General features: G+C 38.8%; 1 protein-coding gene and 1 long non-coding RNA gene across 3 annotated transcripts in view; one reads left to right on the top strand and one right to left on the bottom strand.

Annotated features, from left to right (window-relative positions):
• Window positions 1–10,192: 10,192 nt before the first annotated feature.
• LOC121382011 lies at window positions 10,193–11,630 on the bottom strand. Its single transcript, XR_005959100.1, has 2 exons — window positions 11,425–11,630; window positions 10,193–10,787 (listed from the first exon to the last, which is right to left on the bottom strand). It is a non-coding gene; the product is annotated as an uncharacterized LOC121382011 (long non-coding RNA).
• Window positions 11,631–13,985: 2,355 nt separating this feature from the next.
• Window positions 13,986–15,465, top strand: part of LOC121380625 (putative ammonium transporter 1) — a 212,124-nt gene continuing 210,644 nt past the window's right edge. Inside the window, exon 1 of one of the 2 annotated variants that reach the window (XM_041509527.1) lies at window positions 13,986–14,172. In XM_041509527.1, coding sequence (XP_041365461.1) covers window positions 14,076–14,172 — 97 coding nt within the window. In that variant the 5' untranslated portion in view covers window positions 13,986–14,075. The remainder of the gene's footprint in view (window positions 14,173–15,465) is intronic. The other variant, XM_041509528.1, reaches the window with a different exon arrangement.

Below are 15,465 nucleotides of genomic sequence, written 5' to 3'. Positions count from 1 at the left end.
GTGCATTCCATCTCATGCTTTCTGCAGGTACACTTTTGAGTAGTGCACCCTCCCGAACAGTTGCAGTGAATCATCTGAATAAGTGCCTCTGGAGCAGGGCTTTTGTCTGTTATCACCGGAATTAGTTTTTCACCTTAAAACCTCCATCCCCACACAGACGGTTCCATGTCATTATTACAGCCCATCCACCCCATAATCTGACAGTAAGTCCGCAGGGAGTGAAATTTACAGGCCGAGGTGGTTGGTAGCAATATTTCAGGCATGACTAAAGACTTAGCTCTTGTAACTTTTTTGCACAGCATATCGTCGCTGAACTAAGAAAACCTTGTATGTGCAGTTTTGGCGCTTTTCACTTTTTTATTCTTTGAGAAGCAGAAATCTATTATCTTTTTGTTGTCAAAACCATGATTTTTAACATTTTAGTTTATTCCTAAACACGTGAGACAAATATATTCCGCTAAAACGAAATGTATTACTTTGAAAATATTTATGGATAATCTCTTAAAAGACACATTTTCGAAACAATTGATGAATATTCTTGTTAGTTAACTTAAATGGACAATGGACAATTCGTATACACATTATATTGTTATACCTCCTAAAAAGTGGCAGACAGCCACCCCATGGGAAACTTACCATGTAATTTTTAAGGTCTAATATACAAGGTTTATTAAAACGTTGATACACCAAATCTATTGGTGATCCGGGGCCAGTTTCATAAAGGCATTTACTGTAATCATCTGTTAAGTAATCGCTAGTGAAAATGTTTTCTTTGGTAATTTTTTGTAAATCCATCATTGTGTCACATTCTTGAATGTAGCAGACAATACTAATGAACATTACAAATTTCTAGAAAATACAGTTTTAAAATTTGGCCTTTACATGTTGCAGCCTGGTCAAGAATGTGTGTAGGGTGGGGGTGGAGAGGAGGGTTCACTAAACTGCCCCTGATTTAAGCGATTTAAAAACAAAATATTGTCCGGAGAACTGTTTTATAAACATCGCTTAGCTCAGTCTAGGACCCCGCCCCTGTACAATGTCCTGCATACCTACCTGCAGGTCACTTTCATTTTTTCATTTTATTTTCGTTACCAACATCAGATTAACAGTCAGTTAAACTAAACAACCTTTATGTTGTTGGCCCCTGGCTGATTGGGCAAGACATGTTTTTTTTTGTGTTTTTTTTAAATTCATTTTAATGAGGAATTCCTGGTCCAGCAAAGAACACCTGGCCATGTGCGTAGCTTAAAGGAAGAGACAATTAAGGCATTTGACCTGGTATGCATATTCAACGATATATAATGCACATTATTGCTTAATATCAACAAGCATAATAATATAGTTAATTAATAAAACAGTTAAATGTGACGGCTATTATATATAACGGGCGCAGCCATTTTGTCAGGAATTAGTCTTCGAAATGAAGAAACAAAACATACTTGATTTTGCGGATGCATCGCAATTTATTCTGTAATAATAGCCATCCCAGTAAGCCAGCAACAATTATTTTTAATACAAAATAAACCACCATTGTCAAAGTGTTGAAATAACTGTATTATGTTTTGTACATAAATTAACCCACGTACTGAAATAATAATAGGAGTGTTTTCTTAGTTAATTGGTATTTTCTTTTCGTGACTTCTACCTGTGGTTCCTGATTGGCAGGTGTATATTTAGACGGTCCCCAGACACTGTGTCTAGACACACTAAAAAGACGTGCCAGTTTTATTAAGATCACAGGGTATTGTGCGATAACCGCACGAACAACCCTCTAATCGTAATGGACATTATCAGCCGTCCTGCTTTATTACTGTAAGTAATTCTTGATTAAGTAGATTTTCCCATCTAAAATCACAAAACTGACTAATTACGTAGTCCCAAAGAAAAGAAAATTATCACTTGGGTATCGTGAGTGGTCGTTTTTGCTCGAACGTAGCATACCAGTAGACCTAATAATATGCATTTTTTTTCTTTGGATTTAAAAAAGAAAGAAAAATACTATAACTCCATTTCGTTCTATTGATGCAAATTGAAATACATTTAGTTAAATAGTTTATTATACTATCAAGTCAGTTATGTTGTTTTACAAGTCAGGTTGATGAAAGTGAAGCGCCTTGTAAAAATTAGAGCGTTTGTTTACACTGTGCATAGAGGAGATGGACGGAGCTGGCGTCACTTCACCCCATCAGACGTCACAAAAACGAAACAAAATGGCTGTCTCCAGTTAGCAGGAATAATAATGTTGTTTTTTATTAACTCTAAAATTACGCGTTTTTCATTTGTTAAAATGTCAGTATGTGTTGCTGGTCCGGGTATGCATCTTTCCAACACATAAGGCTCTTGTTTGAGTTTACTCTCCCTTTAATTGTTGAAAATGAGATCAAGTACACATGGCAAGTACGCTAACTGATTCAGGGCCTCGTTCCATGAAGCGATCTTAGCGTTAAGTTCACCTTAAGTACATAATACATAATGTTACATTTAAAACCTCAAGGTAACGCGTTGGAAACAGTGAAATATAGAAAAATAAGGCTCTGGCTTTTTTTTTTTTTTTTTAACGTAAGATTTTTTGGCTTTCCCGCGCTCCATTTCTGTCCAACTTTTAATATGTTGTTCAGTATGTCGGAAAGAACAAGAAATGACAATAAAACGTTTTGTTGCAATTTTTTTTATGTATGGGTATTTTGGCGCTATATTGACCCGCCTATAAACCATATACAATTATTTCACTGCGGCTGGCCGCATGCGTTTTGCAGACTCGCGCATTGCACACATCCAGTCTAGATACCCTCATTGAAACGTGTGTATTTCGATTTATTTTATCTGGACCACACGCACGCGCCCCATTCAGTCTATATGAGACTATAGACAGCAAACAGACATATTTTTATTACGTGTAGAGGTGACATTAACCAAAGTGCTTCTTTTTTTCAGTTTGATTTATGATAGGTGGAGAAAAACGTGTTAATAAATAATGCTACTGCTGTGTAACAAAAGAAAGAGTTTTATATAACTACGGTTATATGGCATCATACACATGGTTAAGAACCATATATATTATTAGAGGAGAAACTCACTGGTGACACTCAATGGGCTACTCTTTTCGAATATATGTAAGGGACATTTTATATACATTATCTCACAGACAGGATAGTACATACCACGGCTATTGTTACACCAGTTGTGGAGCACTTGCTGCATGGGGAGAGAAATAGCACAATGTGCCCACCGACGGGGATCGATCTGAGACCGACCGCGCAACAGGTGGGTGCTTTACCACTGGTAGACGTCTTGGCCCATGCTGTGTAACATACGTAATATAATATATGAAGGAAGGAAATGTTTTATTTAACGACGCACTCAGCACATTTTATTTACGGTTATATGGCGTCGGAAATATGGATAAGGACCACACATATATTGAGAGAAGAAACCCGCTGTCGCCACGTCATGAGCTACTCTTGATTTCATTGATTTTAACTTGATATCTTACAACTCGCTTAGAAACGTATCCACCTCGCTTTCAATCGTTAGTCACATTTTAAAACAACTCGTTGCAAGATAAATGGTATCTAACCGCCCACGCATGTAGTATTCTTTGCTTGCATGCTCACCGTGTAGCATCGTACACAGGATATTGCGAGCTCTGAAGCGAGGGGAATGTAAACATGAACTCACCAAGGTAAGTTATTTCACGTTTTCTTTTACTTAATGACGAGTTACGTTGCACAAAATCATGCCATTACTTGCTGGATAATCTGCGAATAAATGTCCGTCGTCGGAAGGCCATTTGAAACGACAGATTTTTTATTGTTGCATAAATAACACGTGAGCTCATTGTCAATTCGACGATATCCTGTCAAAAGTGTCCATTTAATAAATAATCAAAGGGACTTGGATACAAAAGAAGACATGTAAATTATCCTTTGACCGTCTCAAACATATTGTGCAAGTTACAATATCCAGAAACATGTATTCTTTGTTATAATCGTCTAAAACTAAAACTGCGGTGTACGGCAAATTGAGATTGAGTGTACTGCTTATTGCAATGTATCAAATGTTATGTGTACTGCAGATTGTTTTGTTCGTTATCACCCAGTATAGTCTGTTTTCATTAATAGCTAAAAGTGAACACTAAAAATGACTACTGACTTCAAAGTTAGGTTTTTCGAAACTACGTTACTTCTTGGAAACCATAGATAATTGTACAATTTCTGTTTATTTATTTTTAGGGAACGTGCAATGCTTTACAAGTAAGTGCTTCTACTGCGAGTCACATTAACAGTTGTTTGCAGAAACAATACACCATTCGACCACCAATCACAGTCAGCGTATTTTAAAGATATTAGGCGTGTTTCTGAAAAATTATCCGTGAATTCTAAGAAGCCGAGGACGAACCAGGAATTGATGCAGTAGACCGATGTTGGCGGCGATTGTCATTGCGAAAATGGCTTCTGACCGGCGTTAACTTCTGTACATTTCCCCATATGTTAAAGGCATACAACGTATAATGTTTCAAGGATTTCTTACTAATGTCAAAAGAAGACTGCAAATATTTCCATACACAAAGTCTGGAAAATATAACGTCAGATCACTTGGCAGTTTAGAAATTGAAAATCTTTTTGGACAATTTCAAGATCTTGATCCCAAAGGTAGAGGTGTTATTAGAGCAGAAGAAATTCCATCTGCGCTGGAGAGCTCGTGTCAACTGTTAAAGACAATGTTGATGTCAGATCGCAAGTTTCATATGTCTCTGTTAAGAGCCAAAGTCTACCCCATCAACGATTTAATGGAAGATGATTGTGAGCCATCACAAGAACCATACTTTGTCTATCCACTGTATGCTACTACTATTTGTGTCCAGTAAGTAAAATATTAAACATTAATGTAATCTCAAATACAACCACACCTGATAATATTGGGGCGGGACGTAGTCCAGTGGTAAAGCGCATGCCTGATGCGCGATCGGTTTGGAATCGATCTCCATTGGTGGGCCCATTAGAATACTTTTCGTTCCAGCCAGTGCACTACCACTGGTATATCAAAGGCCATGATATGTGCTGTCCTGTATGTGTGATAGTGCATATAAAATACCCCTTGCTACTAATGGAAATGTAGTGGGTTTCCTTTTAAAGACAATGTCAGAATTACCTAATTTTAGATATCCAATAGCCGATGTTTACTTAATCAATGTGCTCTAGTGCTGTTGTTAAACAAAACAAACTTCTATGCATGGATTTGGATATTTGAGCTTTTAAATATCAGTGACTAATTTGTTTTATTAAAACTGTTTTCTTCTCAATATCACAGAAAGTGCTGCTTTAATACATCGATTTATCTATCAATAGACCACCCATGTATCATAATACCAATTTATTTAAAATCAGATTTGGTATATAGTATAAATGGTGCAACTATTGATTTCGATTATTTTGATATTAATGCTTAAAGAAGTGTGTGTGTGTGCGTGTGTGTGTGTGTGTGTGTGTGTGTGTGTGCGTATGTGCGTGCGTGTGTGTGTGTGTGTACATACATATAAACATATATACTCTTCAAAAGAAGAAACGCAAAACCACATTGTCGTAACATTTGGAGAATTGATTTAATTATTGAATGGTGAGTCCGATAATTACCAAATGTTGCAGGATTGTTCACAATTCACTCTAGTCCATTGTGAGTAAGTGATAGGACACACCACCAAGGTCAAGGTCATCTGGAGTCAATACCGGGTGTGGCCTCCGCATGTGTTGACAACTGCCTGGCACCGCCTGCCCATTGAAGCAACCAGAGTACGGATGACGTCCCGGGGGATGGTGGCCCACTCGGCCTGCAAGGCTGCTGCCAGCTCGGGCAGGGTCTGGGGCTGTGGTTGTCGCTGTCGGAGGCGTCGGTCCAACTCGTCCCATAGATGCTCAATTGGGTTCAAATCCGGTGATATCGATGGCCAAGGAAGGACATTAATGTTGTTGTTCTGTAGGAAAGCCGTTGTGAGACGTGCTGTGTGAGGCCTGGCGTTGTCATGTTGGAACACTGCGTTGGCGTTGGCCATAACTGGAACGATGTGTGGCCGGAGGATCTGGTCAATGTAGCCCTGTGCATTCAGGTTGCCCTGCACGTGGACCAGGTCAGTTCTGCCAGTGTGTGAGATGGCTGCCCACACCATGACACTACCCCCGCCGAATCTGTCCACTTCCTGCACGCAGTTTGCCGCATAACGTTCACCACGACGCCTATACACGCGACATCTTCCATCATGACGTCGGAGCAGAAATCGGAACTCGTCACTGAACCACACCTGTCTCCATCGCAGTTGAGGCCATTGTCGATGAATCTGGCACCACTGCAGTCGGAGTCGACGGTGTTGTGGTGTTAAGATGACACCTCGAACTGGACGTCTGGCACGAATTCCTACCTCACGTAGGCGGTTCCGTACGGTCTGGTCGGATATCCCGCGCAAACCTGGTATTGCTGCGGCTGTGGAGGTGGCAGTAGTCAATCGTTCCCGAAGGTGGCGTACCCGGATGTAGCGGTCCTGCCCGGGGGTAGTGACCCGTGGTCGACCGGATCTAGGGAGGTCACGTGCTGATCCATGTTGCTGGTAACGGTCCCACAGTCTGGAGATGGTGCTTGGGGACACATGGAATGCCCTGGCAACGGCCGTTCTGGATTCGCCTGCGTCTAGTCGGCCGATGGCATTGTTTCTCTGCGGTTCACTGAGACGTGGCATGTCCTGGATTGTCAACTGTCGGCCAGATACAGAGGCCAGGCAAGCGAACACCCTGCACTTTTATACTGTCGGTGTTCATGTTGCACGTGCAGACAACGCACGTGCAGTGGTGACATGGTTTGCACGTGACTGCGTTTTTGCGAATATTCACATTTTGGAACTTTATTGTACAGTAGCTGCGTTTTATCGAATGTAACCGTGGGAATGTGTTTGGGACATGCAATGACCTTATATTCACAAAGCATGAACCGGTAGGAAACATAAAATCGGAATTATAACCCATTTGTACCCTTTTGCGTTTCTTTTTTGGAAGAGTATATATCCTGGAGTACTCAGTTTCCGGTCTATTAACAATAAAAAGCCTCTCCGCACGCGCAGTTGCAGTCTACATCCAATGTACCAGAATCATTAACAGCCTTGGTTATACTACTATTAAAATAAACCAACAAATCTTTGAAATCTTATCTGTTTATATCTATGTAAATACACAATCCCTACCTGGTCGGATGTTGACACTTTGTGCAATCCTCGCAGTTGTCGGTCTATTTTTAGAAAGTGTACCAGTCTAATTGTCGGTCTGTAAAATGTATGGCGCACCACGTGGGGCCTAAATTCATGGTGAAAAACAGAACCAGATGAACTTGAAATCGTAAATAAAGTAACATTTGAACACATTTACAAACTGTATATTCACATGATCTATTCTTCCAGACAGTGTGGACAGAAAAACGTTGTGTGACGTCTCACAACCCTTTGCTTCACGCAAAATTTCAGATGCACCCAGTGGTTACAATTTTCACATTGTGCCCAATTGACTAATTCAACACAATAAAGATTTTTCAGCTCAGCTGGTTCAAACAGTTCACAGACACAGCATTTTTCGTCATCATTGATTTCCACATCACTGTCGCTGTCAGCAACGACTGTTTCCTTGGAACAAACTTTCTTTTTTGTACTTGTGCATGGAACAGGATCTGCAGCTGGTGTTGCACACTTTTGCAGGCATTTCAGTTTTTGGTAAAGAGGGCTTTCAGAAATGGCTGTTCCTCCAGTTTTTACAGGTTCATACTTGTTTTTCGTTGTCGTTTTTTCAGTGAGGTGTTTCAATGGATCGATATTTTCAAAAAATGTGTCCATTTCATTTGGTCTGGTGTCTGGAGACTTGCCTGTGAAAAGAGATGACATGGTCAGCTGGTTCTTGTCAATAACTTCTGCATTTAGAGGATAGATCCCAGTCTTCCGAAAACTTGATACTAAGTTCTGATGAGAGAGGGCCTTTGGGTACACTTTGCAGATGATTTCACCTAGTCGTACTTTGTAATGGCCTGTGTCATTTTTGTTTTCTCATGATACTCGCACATTCGGAGTACAGATATCGCTTAAATGGGCCGAAGCATCCAACATCTAGTGGTTGGGTCAAATGGCTTGTGTGAGGTGGCAAAACAAACAGTATTACCTTGTGTTCTCTTGCCCACTCAATCAATGGAATATTAATATGGCTAGCATGGCCATCATACATTAGTAATTTGAATCAGAACCTATGCAGTATTTCAGAAAGTGATTTTGTAAAAAGTCCATAAACAGATTGTTATTGGACCAGCCTGTGTCTGACATGCGGACTGTAGTACCATCTGTGCAGTTCTGTGATAGGTCTGCAGATATCCTCTTGCCTTTAAATATTATAAATGGTGGAACAAAGGTGCCGATAGCATTTCCACATGCAATGACAGTTGCTGTTGATGATCTTGAACTTACTACAGCTGCTGGCTTGCTTTTTTTTCAGACAGACTACCATACCTGGTTTATGTTGACAGTTAATCCCAGTCTCGTCTACATTATAGATGCAGTGAGGTTTGTTAATTAAGCCATATTTTTCCATCAAATTTTCAAGTTCAGAGAAATAATGTTTGAATGCCTCAGGTGTAGCACATTTTGCCCTATATATCTCTGTGCTTCTCGGTCTAAGCAACTGCAATTCAGGTCATCTCGCCAAAAATCGACAAAACCACCCATTGGAGAGGGATTTATCACCTGGCAAAAGAGAGAGGAAGTGAGCATAATCGGTAGCTAAGCTGATCACTTCTGCCCTTGAATAACCGTATCCCAATGAGGACAGATAGGTGATATGATTCACCAGGTTTCTTTCGTGAGCTTCGTCAAACATTGGTCGTTCTCCTGTACCAAATCGTAGGGGGTCACGTACCTTTCCTGATTTTCTATCACCAAGAGTTTGTTTTGGTACACCAAAAACTTTTGATGCCTTGTACATAGACATGCCATTTTCAACTGCTTTCCATGCTGCAATTAAGGTCTCAGGTTTGTATGATCTTTTTCTCTTTTTTTCAATCTTTTTAGGAACCTGAAACAATTTAGAAACATTTCACTACCATCTTGCTTGAAATAAATATTCAGTTGTGTTTAATAAATGATAATATTTTACTTTTATTTCTTTTTTTCATCTTTTTAAATTATTCTTTAAACCATATCCAAACAAACATCATCCTGATTTTTTAAATTATTTATTTGGTATTTGATGCAGTTGGCCAAAATGAGCTTCCATACTTTTTCTTTTTCTTTTTTTCCTACGCGGGCTTTGATTGTCACGTGATTATCACGTGACTTTCCACACGCAGGCAGACGACGTTTGGAAGCTGAGCTCTGTCGGTGATGATTGCTGCTTATTAAGGTGTGTACATTGAGGTTGTACGTTATTTAGAGTGAATCTACAATGCAAAATGAATGTTGTGTATTATTCAACCTTTAAAAAAGTTAATTCTTACCCGTTTTTTTCTCATTTTGTCATCTGTGAGTTACGGTGTTGCAATTCCAGTACGCAATTATTCCGATGTCAAAGTTCGCGTGTGCGCAGACTTCGTTATAAACAAACCGTACCAAAATAGACCGACTCGCGGGATAGGCCGGAAACTGAGGTTAAGCGATACATACACTCATAAACACTGTTATGTTTAATAACAGAAAAAACCCTTTAGCATAAACCAATATTAACAGTGAACAATAATCTTGTCATTACAGGAATCATGTTTTTGATGCACCATCGAGAGCCAAAAGAAGACCAAAACGTAAAGTTGTAGGAATAGCGCCAATAGATCTTGCAGCTAGGGGAGTTGCGCCAGTCAGACAGTACCACAAATGTGACGAAAGTAAGATATTGCCTCATAAAAGAGAAGGAATCGATCTGGACTGAAGAACATCAGTAAAAATAATGCTAGCAGGAGACATTCTTGCACATGTTAAAAACAAAACAAATGACTAAAATACCACTGGAAATAAAAATTACTTAAGTCATAACTTCGTAAAACATACATTTTCTCATGTATGATAAAGAGTCAAATAATATTTATGAAAATGAAAATATAAAAGTATCCAACGATTTGGCAATTATTCCTTTGTAGATATAAAATTGTACGGATGTCACTAGAAATAACAATAAACGTTAAACGTTCATCAATAACGAAAAGATGTAATGATATAGCATACATATGTCTGTATCCATGGAAACGTATGACAAAATATTACATAAGTTTATTTATACTCTTGTATCAAAAGCAGTCCAAATAAAAATGTTTATGAATGTGCACTTATGTTGTGAACCTTAAGGCTCTATCTCCATTTAAATTGCTTAGCGCATTCATTATACTTGTAGCTTGGGGGTTGATGCATGCATCTGATGCCTTTTTAGAATTCTTTCTTGCAAAACAGACATTTCTCTAATGACATGCTGACATGACTTGCGCAGTGGAACCTGTATTGCACCCGTTGATTAAACCCCTTGCCACACACATTGCAGGTGTGCTTATAGGTAAAGGTGTGTTTGTTCTTTACATGTAATGTCAGTCCAAACTTTGATCGAAAAGATTTTCCACACTGATCGCACATTTTAGATACCAATTTTAATTATTTGACAGGAGTACTTGTTTCTTTTGGTGAGTGAGTTTTCAAATGTCTCTGTAGGTTAGAAATCTTATTTGTTGAGTACGTGCAACTGTCACGCATGTGTTCAATAGTCTGTTCAGTTTTCAGACGAGGTTGTTAAGTCCATCTGCAAGACAATTTTACATACGTTAATTGGTATACATTGCATAGCATCATCTTGGAGTATAATGCAATTTATAGAATAAATAAATATATATATATATATATATATATATATATATATATATATATATATATATATATATATATATATATATACTAATTCATTGGTAAATAAATTCATTATTTGAGATTTAACTTCAGGGGAAAAAAACCAAACAAACATAGGTATCCATTCTGGAAAATCAAGACGCAGTACACTGTGTTATCAATTAACAGTACACTACAATGCCCTGTAACCTCAATTTGCAGTACACCGCAGTTTTTAGTTTTAGACGATTATAACAAAAATGCGTGTTTCTGGAACTTGTAACTTGCATAGCATGTTTGAGACGGTCAAAAGATAATTTACATGGCTTGTTTTGTATCCAAGTCCCTGTGATTATTTATTAAATGGACAGTTTTGACAGGATATCGTCGATTTGACGATGAGCTCACGTGTTACTTATGCAACAATAAAAAATCTGTCGTTTCAAATGGCCTTCCGACGACGGACATTTATTCGCAGATTATTCAGCAAGTAATGGCATGATTTTGTGCAACATAACTCGTCATTAAGTCAGAGAAAACGTGAAATAACTTACCTTGGTGAGTTCATGTTTACGTTCTCCTCGCTTCAGAGCTCGCAATATCCTGTGTACGATGCTACACGGTGATGCTTATATCCAGCAGCGCGACGTAACCCAATGGTAAAACGCTCGCTTGATGCGCGGTTGGTCTAGGATCCATTCCCGCTGGGCTATTTCTCATTCCAGCCAGTGCATCACGACGGGTATATCAAGGGCCGTGATATGTGCTATCCTGTCTGTGGGATGGTGCATATAAAAGATCCCTTGTTACTAATGGAAAAATCTAGCGGGTTTCCTCTTTAAGATTATATGTCAAAATTACCAAATGTTTGACATCCAATAGCCGATGATTAACAAATCAATGTGTTTTAGTGGTGTCGTTAAACAAAACAAACTTTACTTATATCCAGCTACGGTTCTATGGATACACATGTATTTCCAAATGGGAAGATAACTGATTTGTGCCCACATGCCTGCCTAGAAACGTTTGTATATATATTATATTTCAACCTGCGTCATAGAGGTTGGTTTATTATGCACATTTATTGGTTAAGTGTGACAGGCTACATCACTTTCGTTACAACTATTTCAGGCGCGTATGCGGGGGAGGGAGTTTATAATATATTTTCAAGGGAAGCATGTCCCGAACCCACGCCCACCCTCACCCCCACCCCCGCCCAAAAGTCTTCGATCGGAACAATTTCCTGCACACGTGCCTATATTTATGTCAAGTGTTCATTCAATCATTCATACTTATGTTCGTGCTTATATTCAATGAAAGTTCAAGCACGCAGTTCTGGTCACACACCACAGCTATGTGGGCTGTCTGTCTAGGACAGTCAGTTAGTGATTAGTTGTTAGTGATTAGTGAGAGAGACGTCAGTGTTGTCGTTAAAACTCGCTCTGTGTGGAAACCGGTACTGGTATGCGAACCCAGTACCTACCAGCCTTAAGTCCGGTGCTTTAACCAGTACGCCAACGAGGCCGGTACTCCACATTTGATCTGGTTGTTTTAAAATACTGGGGCATACCTTTACACACACAAATGGCCAAATTTGCGTTATATAATTGTTGAATGGCATCTAATTGTAAACCTTTGTTCCAAGAGGCAGTAATTATATTTATTCTAATGTAAACTCTGGCCCACTTTGTACCCTTATAACCCCTATCGTATAACTGTATAACAACTATCATGGGCAGAACACTCTGGCAAAGTCAGAGGTTGTGCCCACGACAGGCGTGCTTGCACAGTTCTCTGATGGAAGCATACCAAAAATTACCCACACCCACACACTGTATAACTCAGAGGACACCACCTCCCATCTATAATTACCTCTTGTCAGCACTGCTATCGTAACGTAATTCAACGTAAATAAAGAAGTCTACAGGTCATGTTGGTGTCTATTAAATTCAAATCAATGTCATTTTAAATAAATAATACGCATTTAAATGTTTATGATTTTTTTTAAGCTGCAAGTAAAATATGCAACTTTTGATGGGAATGTTCGTGTGTGTGTGTGTGTGTGTGTGTGTGGGGGGGGGGTTGGTAGGTACAGCCCTTGTTTTATGTTATGCTTCAAACTTGTCACAACACCACCAGTGTGACATCACACCAAATGAGTCTCTTTACAAGTTACCTCAGTCGACCGTTAACCTCAATAATTTTTACTGGTAACTCCCGGTCGTTGCATTAAAAAACATCTAACTATATAAATCCATACAGCGTCCGAAGCGGAGTGGGAAAAAAAAAACCCCAATGGTCTCTTCACAAAAGAGCTTGGGGTCTTAAAGCCCCTCATTCACAATACAGCATAATTAGCCCTAGACTGTATCAAGTTTGTTAATGGAACGTTTTTTGTGTTTTTTGGTTGTTGTTGTTTGTTTGGGCTTTTTTTTAGGGGGGGGAGGGGTTACTTTTATTATTTTATTGCTGGTGTTCTGCGGGGTTACCCACTGATTCCGGTACTGTCAAGCAAACATATAGGAGTATTATTTAATACATTTTAGTATTTCATGTCCTACTGTGACTCTTTCTGACGTTTCTATATCCTTTCTTGCATGGATGGGTAAATATAGTCGCTTTAATTGTTATATTTCTTATACTTTTCACATCTCAGTGTATTGATTTCACTCAGATATTATTTTTATTTTTACAGTTTTGTCGTTTAGGTTTATGACAATATCGCGAGTTTTAACTTTTCGTCAAATATAATATATATCAGATATCAAACATCTAGCTGTCTAGTGTATGTTTTGTATGTATGTATGTATGTATGCCCACAAATGACTGTCAGGTCAGATGTCGGGAATTAACGTGCTTATATCAATTGAATGTTCAAGCACGCTCGTTTGCGAGCACGATTTCTGACTAGGGCCAGAAACTGTGCTCACAACGAGCGTGTGTATGTTTTTGTCTGATGCGGCTTTTCTAGTATTCGCTGGGGCAGTCTATTCACGGTTCACCCATGTGTGACATCCATCGACTGACGTGAACTTTCACGACGTCCTTGACTGGTTACTGTCGAACAGGTTTTTGTAATCATCCAAAATACTTTATAGGCAGATACTCAGTCTGGTTAGCGAATGCAGGGCGGAAGAAAGCCTGTCTGGTGTTTGAACAAGAAGCAATAACTGTTATACTCGGTGCATCTATAAATTAGTTCATCATGGCGAATGTCACCGCGGTGGATTCGATCGTTTTTAAAGATCTGAAAAACAACCTGGATCAATTTTTTCTCATAATAATGGGGATGATTGTTTTTCGTGAGTATTGTTATCTTTTTTTCGTCTTTTATTTTCGTTTTCTCTCCCACGTAGCAATGGCTTGTACGATTATTTCGTTATGAACGCGTATGCGTGAGATGTTATAGTCATTTGTATATGCTTCCATTATTTTTTTTATATTGCTTGTTGTTTTCCTTGTCAGACAGACACATTGTTTCACCTCATTTAAAACATAAAACATCTCTAAACACCATAAAATCTAAAATAGCACTGAACCACTCCGTGTGTCTCTTAGATTGAGTTAGAACGGCGTGTTTAATATCATTTTTTATTGGATGTGCCCAGTCAAATGTTATTGTTGTTTTGTTGTAATTTTGTAATTGGTGGCGAACTTAATCATACCATACCGTTTATACAAAAGCTAAATGCGTGTTCTAGTTTACTGTCATCTGGATTGTTAAAGTTACATTATCTGGTTACCATATTATAACATGTACAAATGTGAAATATAAGCTCAAATGCACTTGCTATGTGCTATGAACGGATATCGTCAAACGTATACGCTCGATTCGTCGCCTTTGCCGCCATAATATCTCGGCAAAACACAAACGATAGCCTGTTGTCAGTTTCAGTTAACACGTGCGTTTGCCGATTTCAAATTGTAGGGTTCGTCTCAAAAAATTAAAAGAGAAATCTTGCGCTGTAGTTAAAACCAGTTTGACCTTGACAACGTATTATCGACAGTCGTACCTTCCTATTTCAGAATTGATATTTTATAAAGTGTTAGTAGAACTTTCAAAGTTTAGTTTGTATACTAGTAACACATTAATCACATGATTATTTAAAAATAAAATATACTAAAGTAGACAATGAACGTTTTCACTTCTTAATTTTACGTGTTAAAATCGACAAATTCAAATAAATATTATTACGTTTGGAAAGGGTAAAGATGGGGAGGGGGTTGTTTAACGACATCAAAGATAAAGCATATTGATTTAATAATCATCCGACCCCATACAACCGTAAATAAAATGTGCTGAGTGCGTCGTTAAATAAAACATATCCTATCCTTCCATCTGCTGTTGGATGTCTAACGGTTGGTAATTTTGACATATAATCTTAGAGATGAATCGGGTGCATGTGCAAGGGGGAGGGTATTGGAGGTCGAAACCCTTACTTGCCCAAGCTTAAAACAAATTGAAATGTATTTTTTGGGGGGAGCATGACCCCATATAAACATCGCTTAACACAGTCTATAACCCCAACCCCGCTGAAATCCATGCACACGCGCCTTGGAAACCCGCTACATTTTTTTTAGCAAAGGATTATTTA

This window comes from Gigantopelta aegis, chromosome 9 (assembly GCF_016097555.1).
Source record: "Gigantopelta aegis isolate Gae_Host chromosome 9, Gae_host_genome, whole genome shotgun sequence".
NCBI classification, from domain to species: domain Eukaryota; kingdom Metazoa; phylum Mollusca; class Gastropoda; order Neomphalida; family Peltospiridae; genus Gigantopelta; species Gigantopelta aegis.
This window is presented reverse-complemented; position numbering and strand designations above follow the sequence as displayed.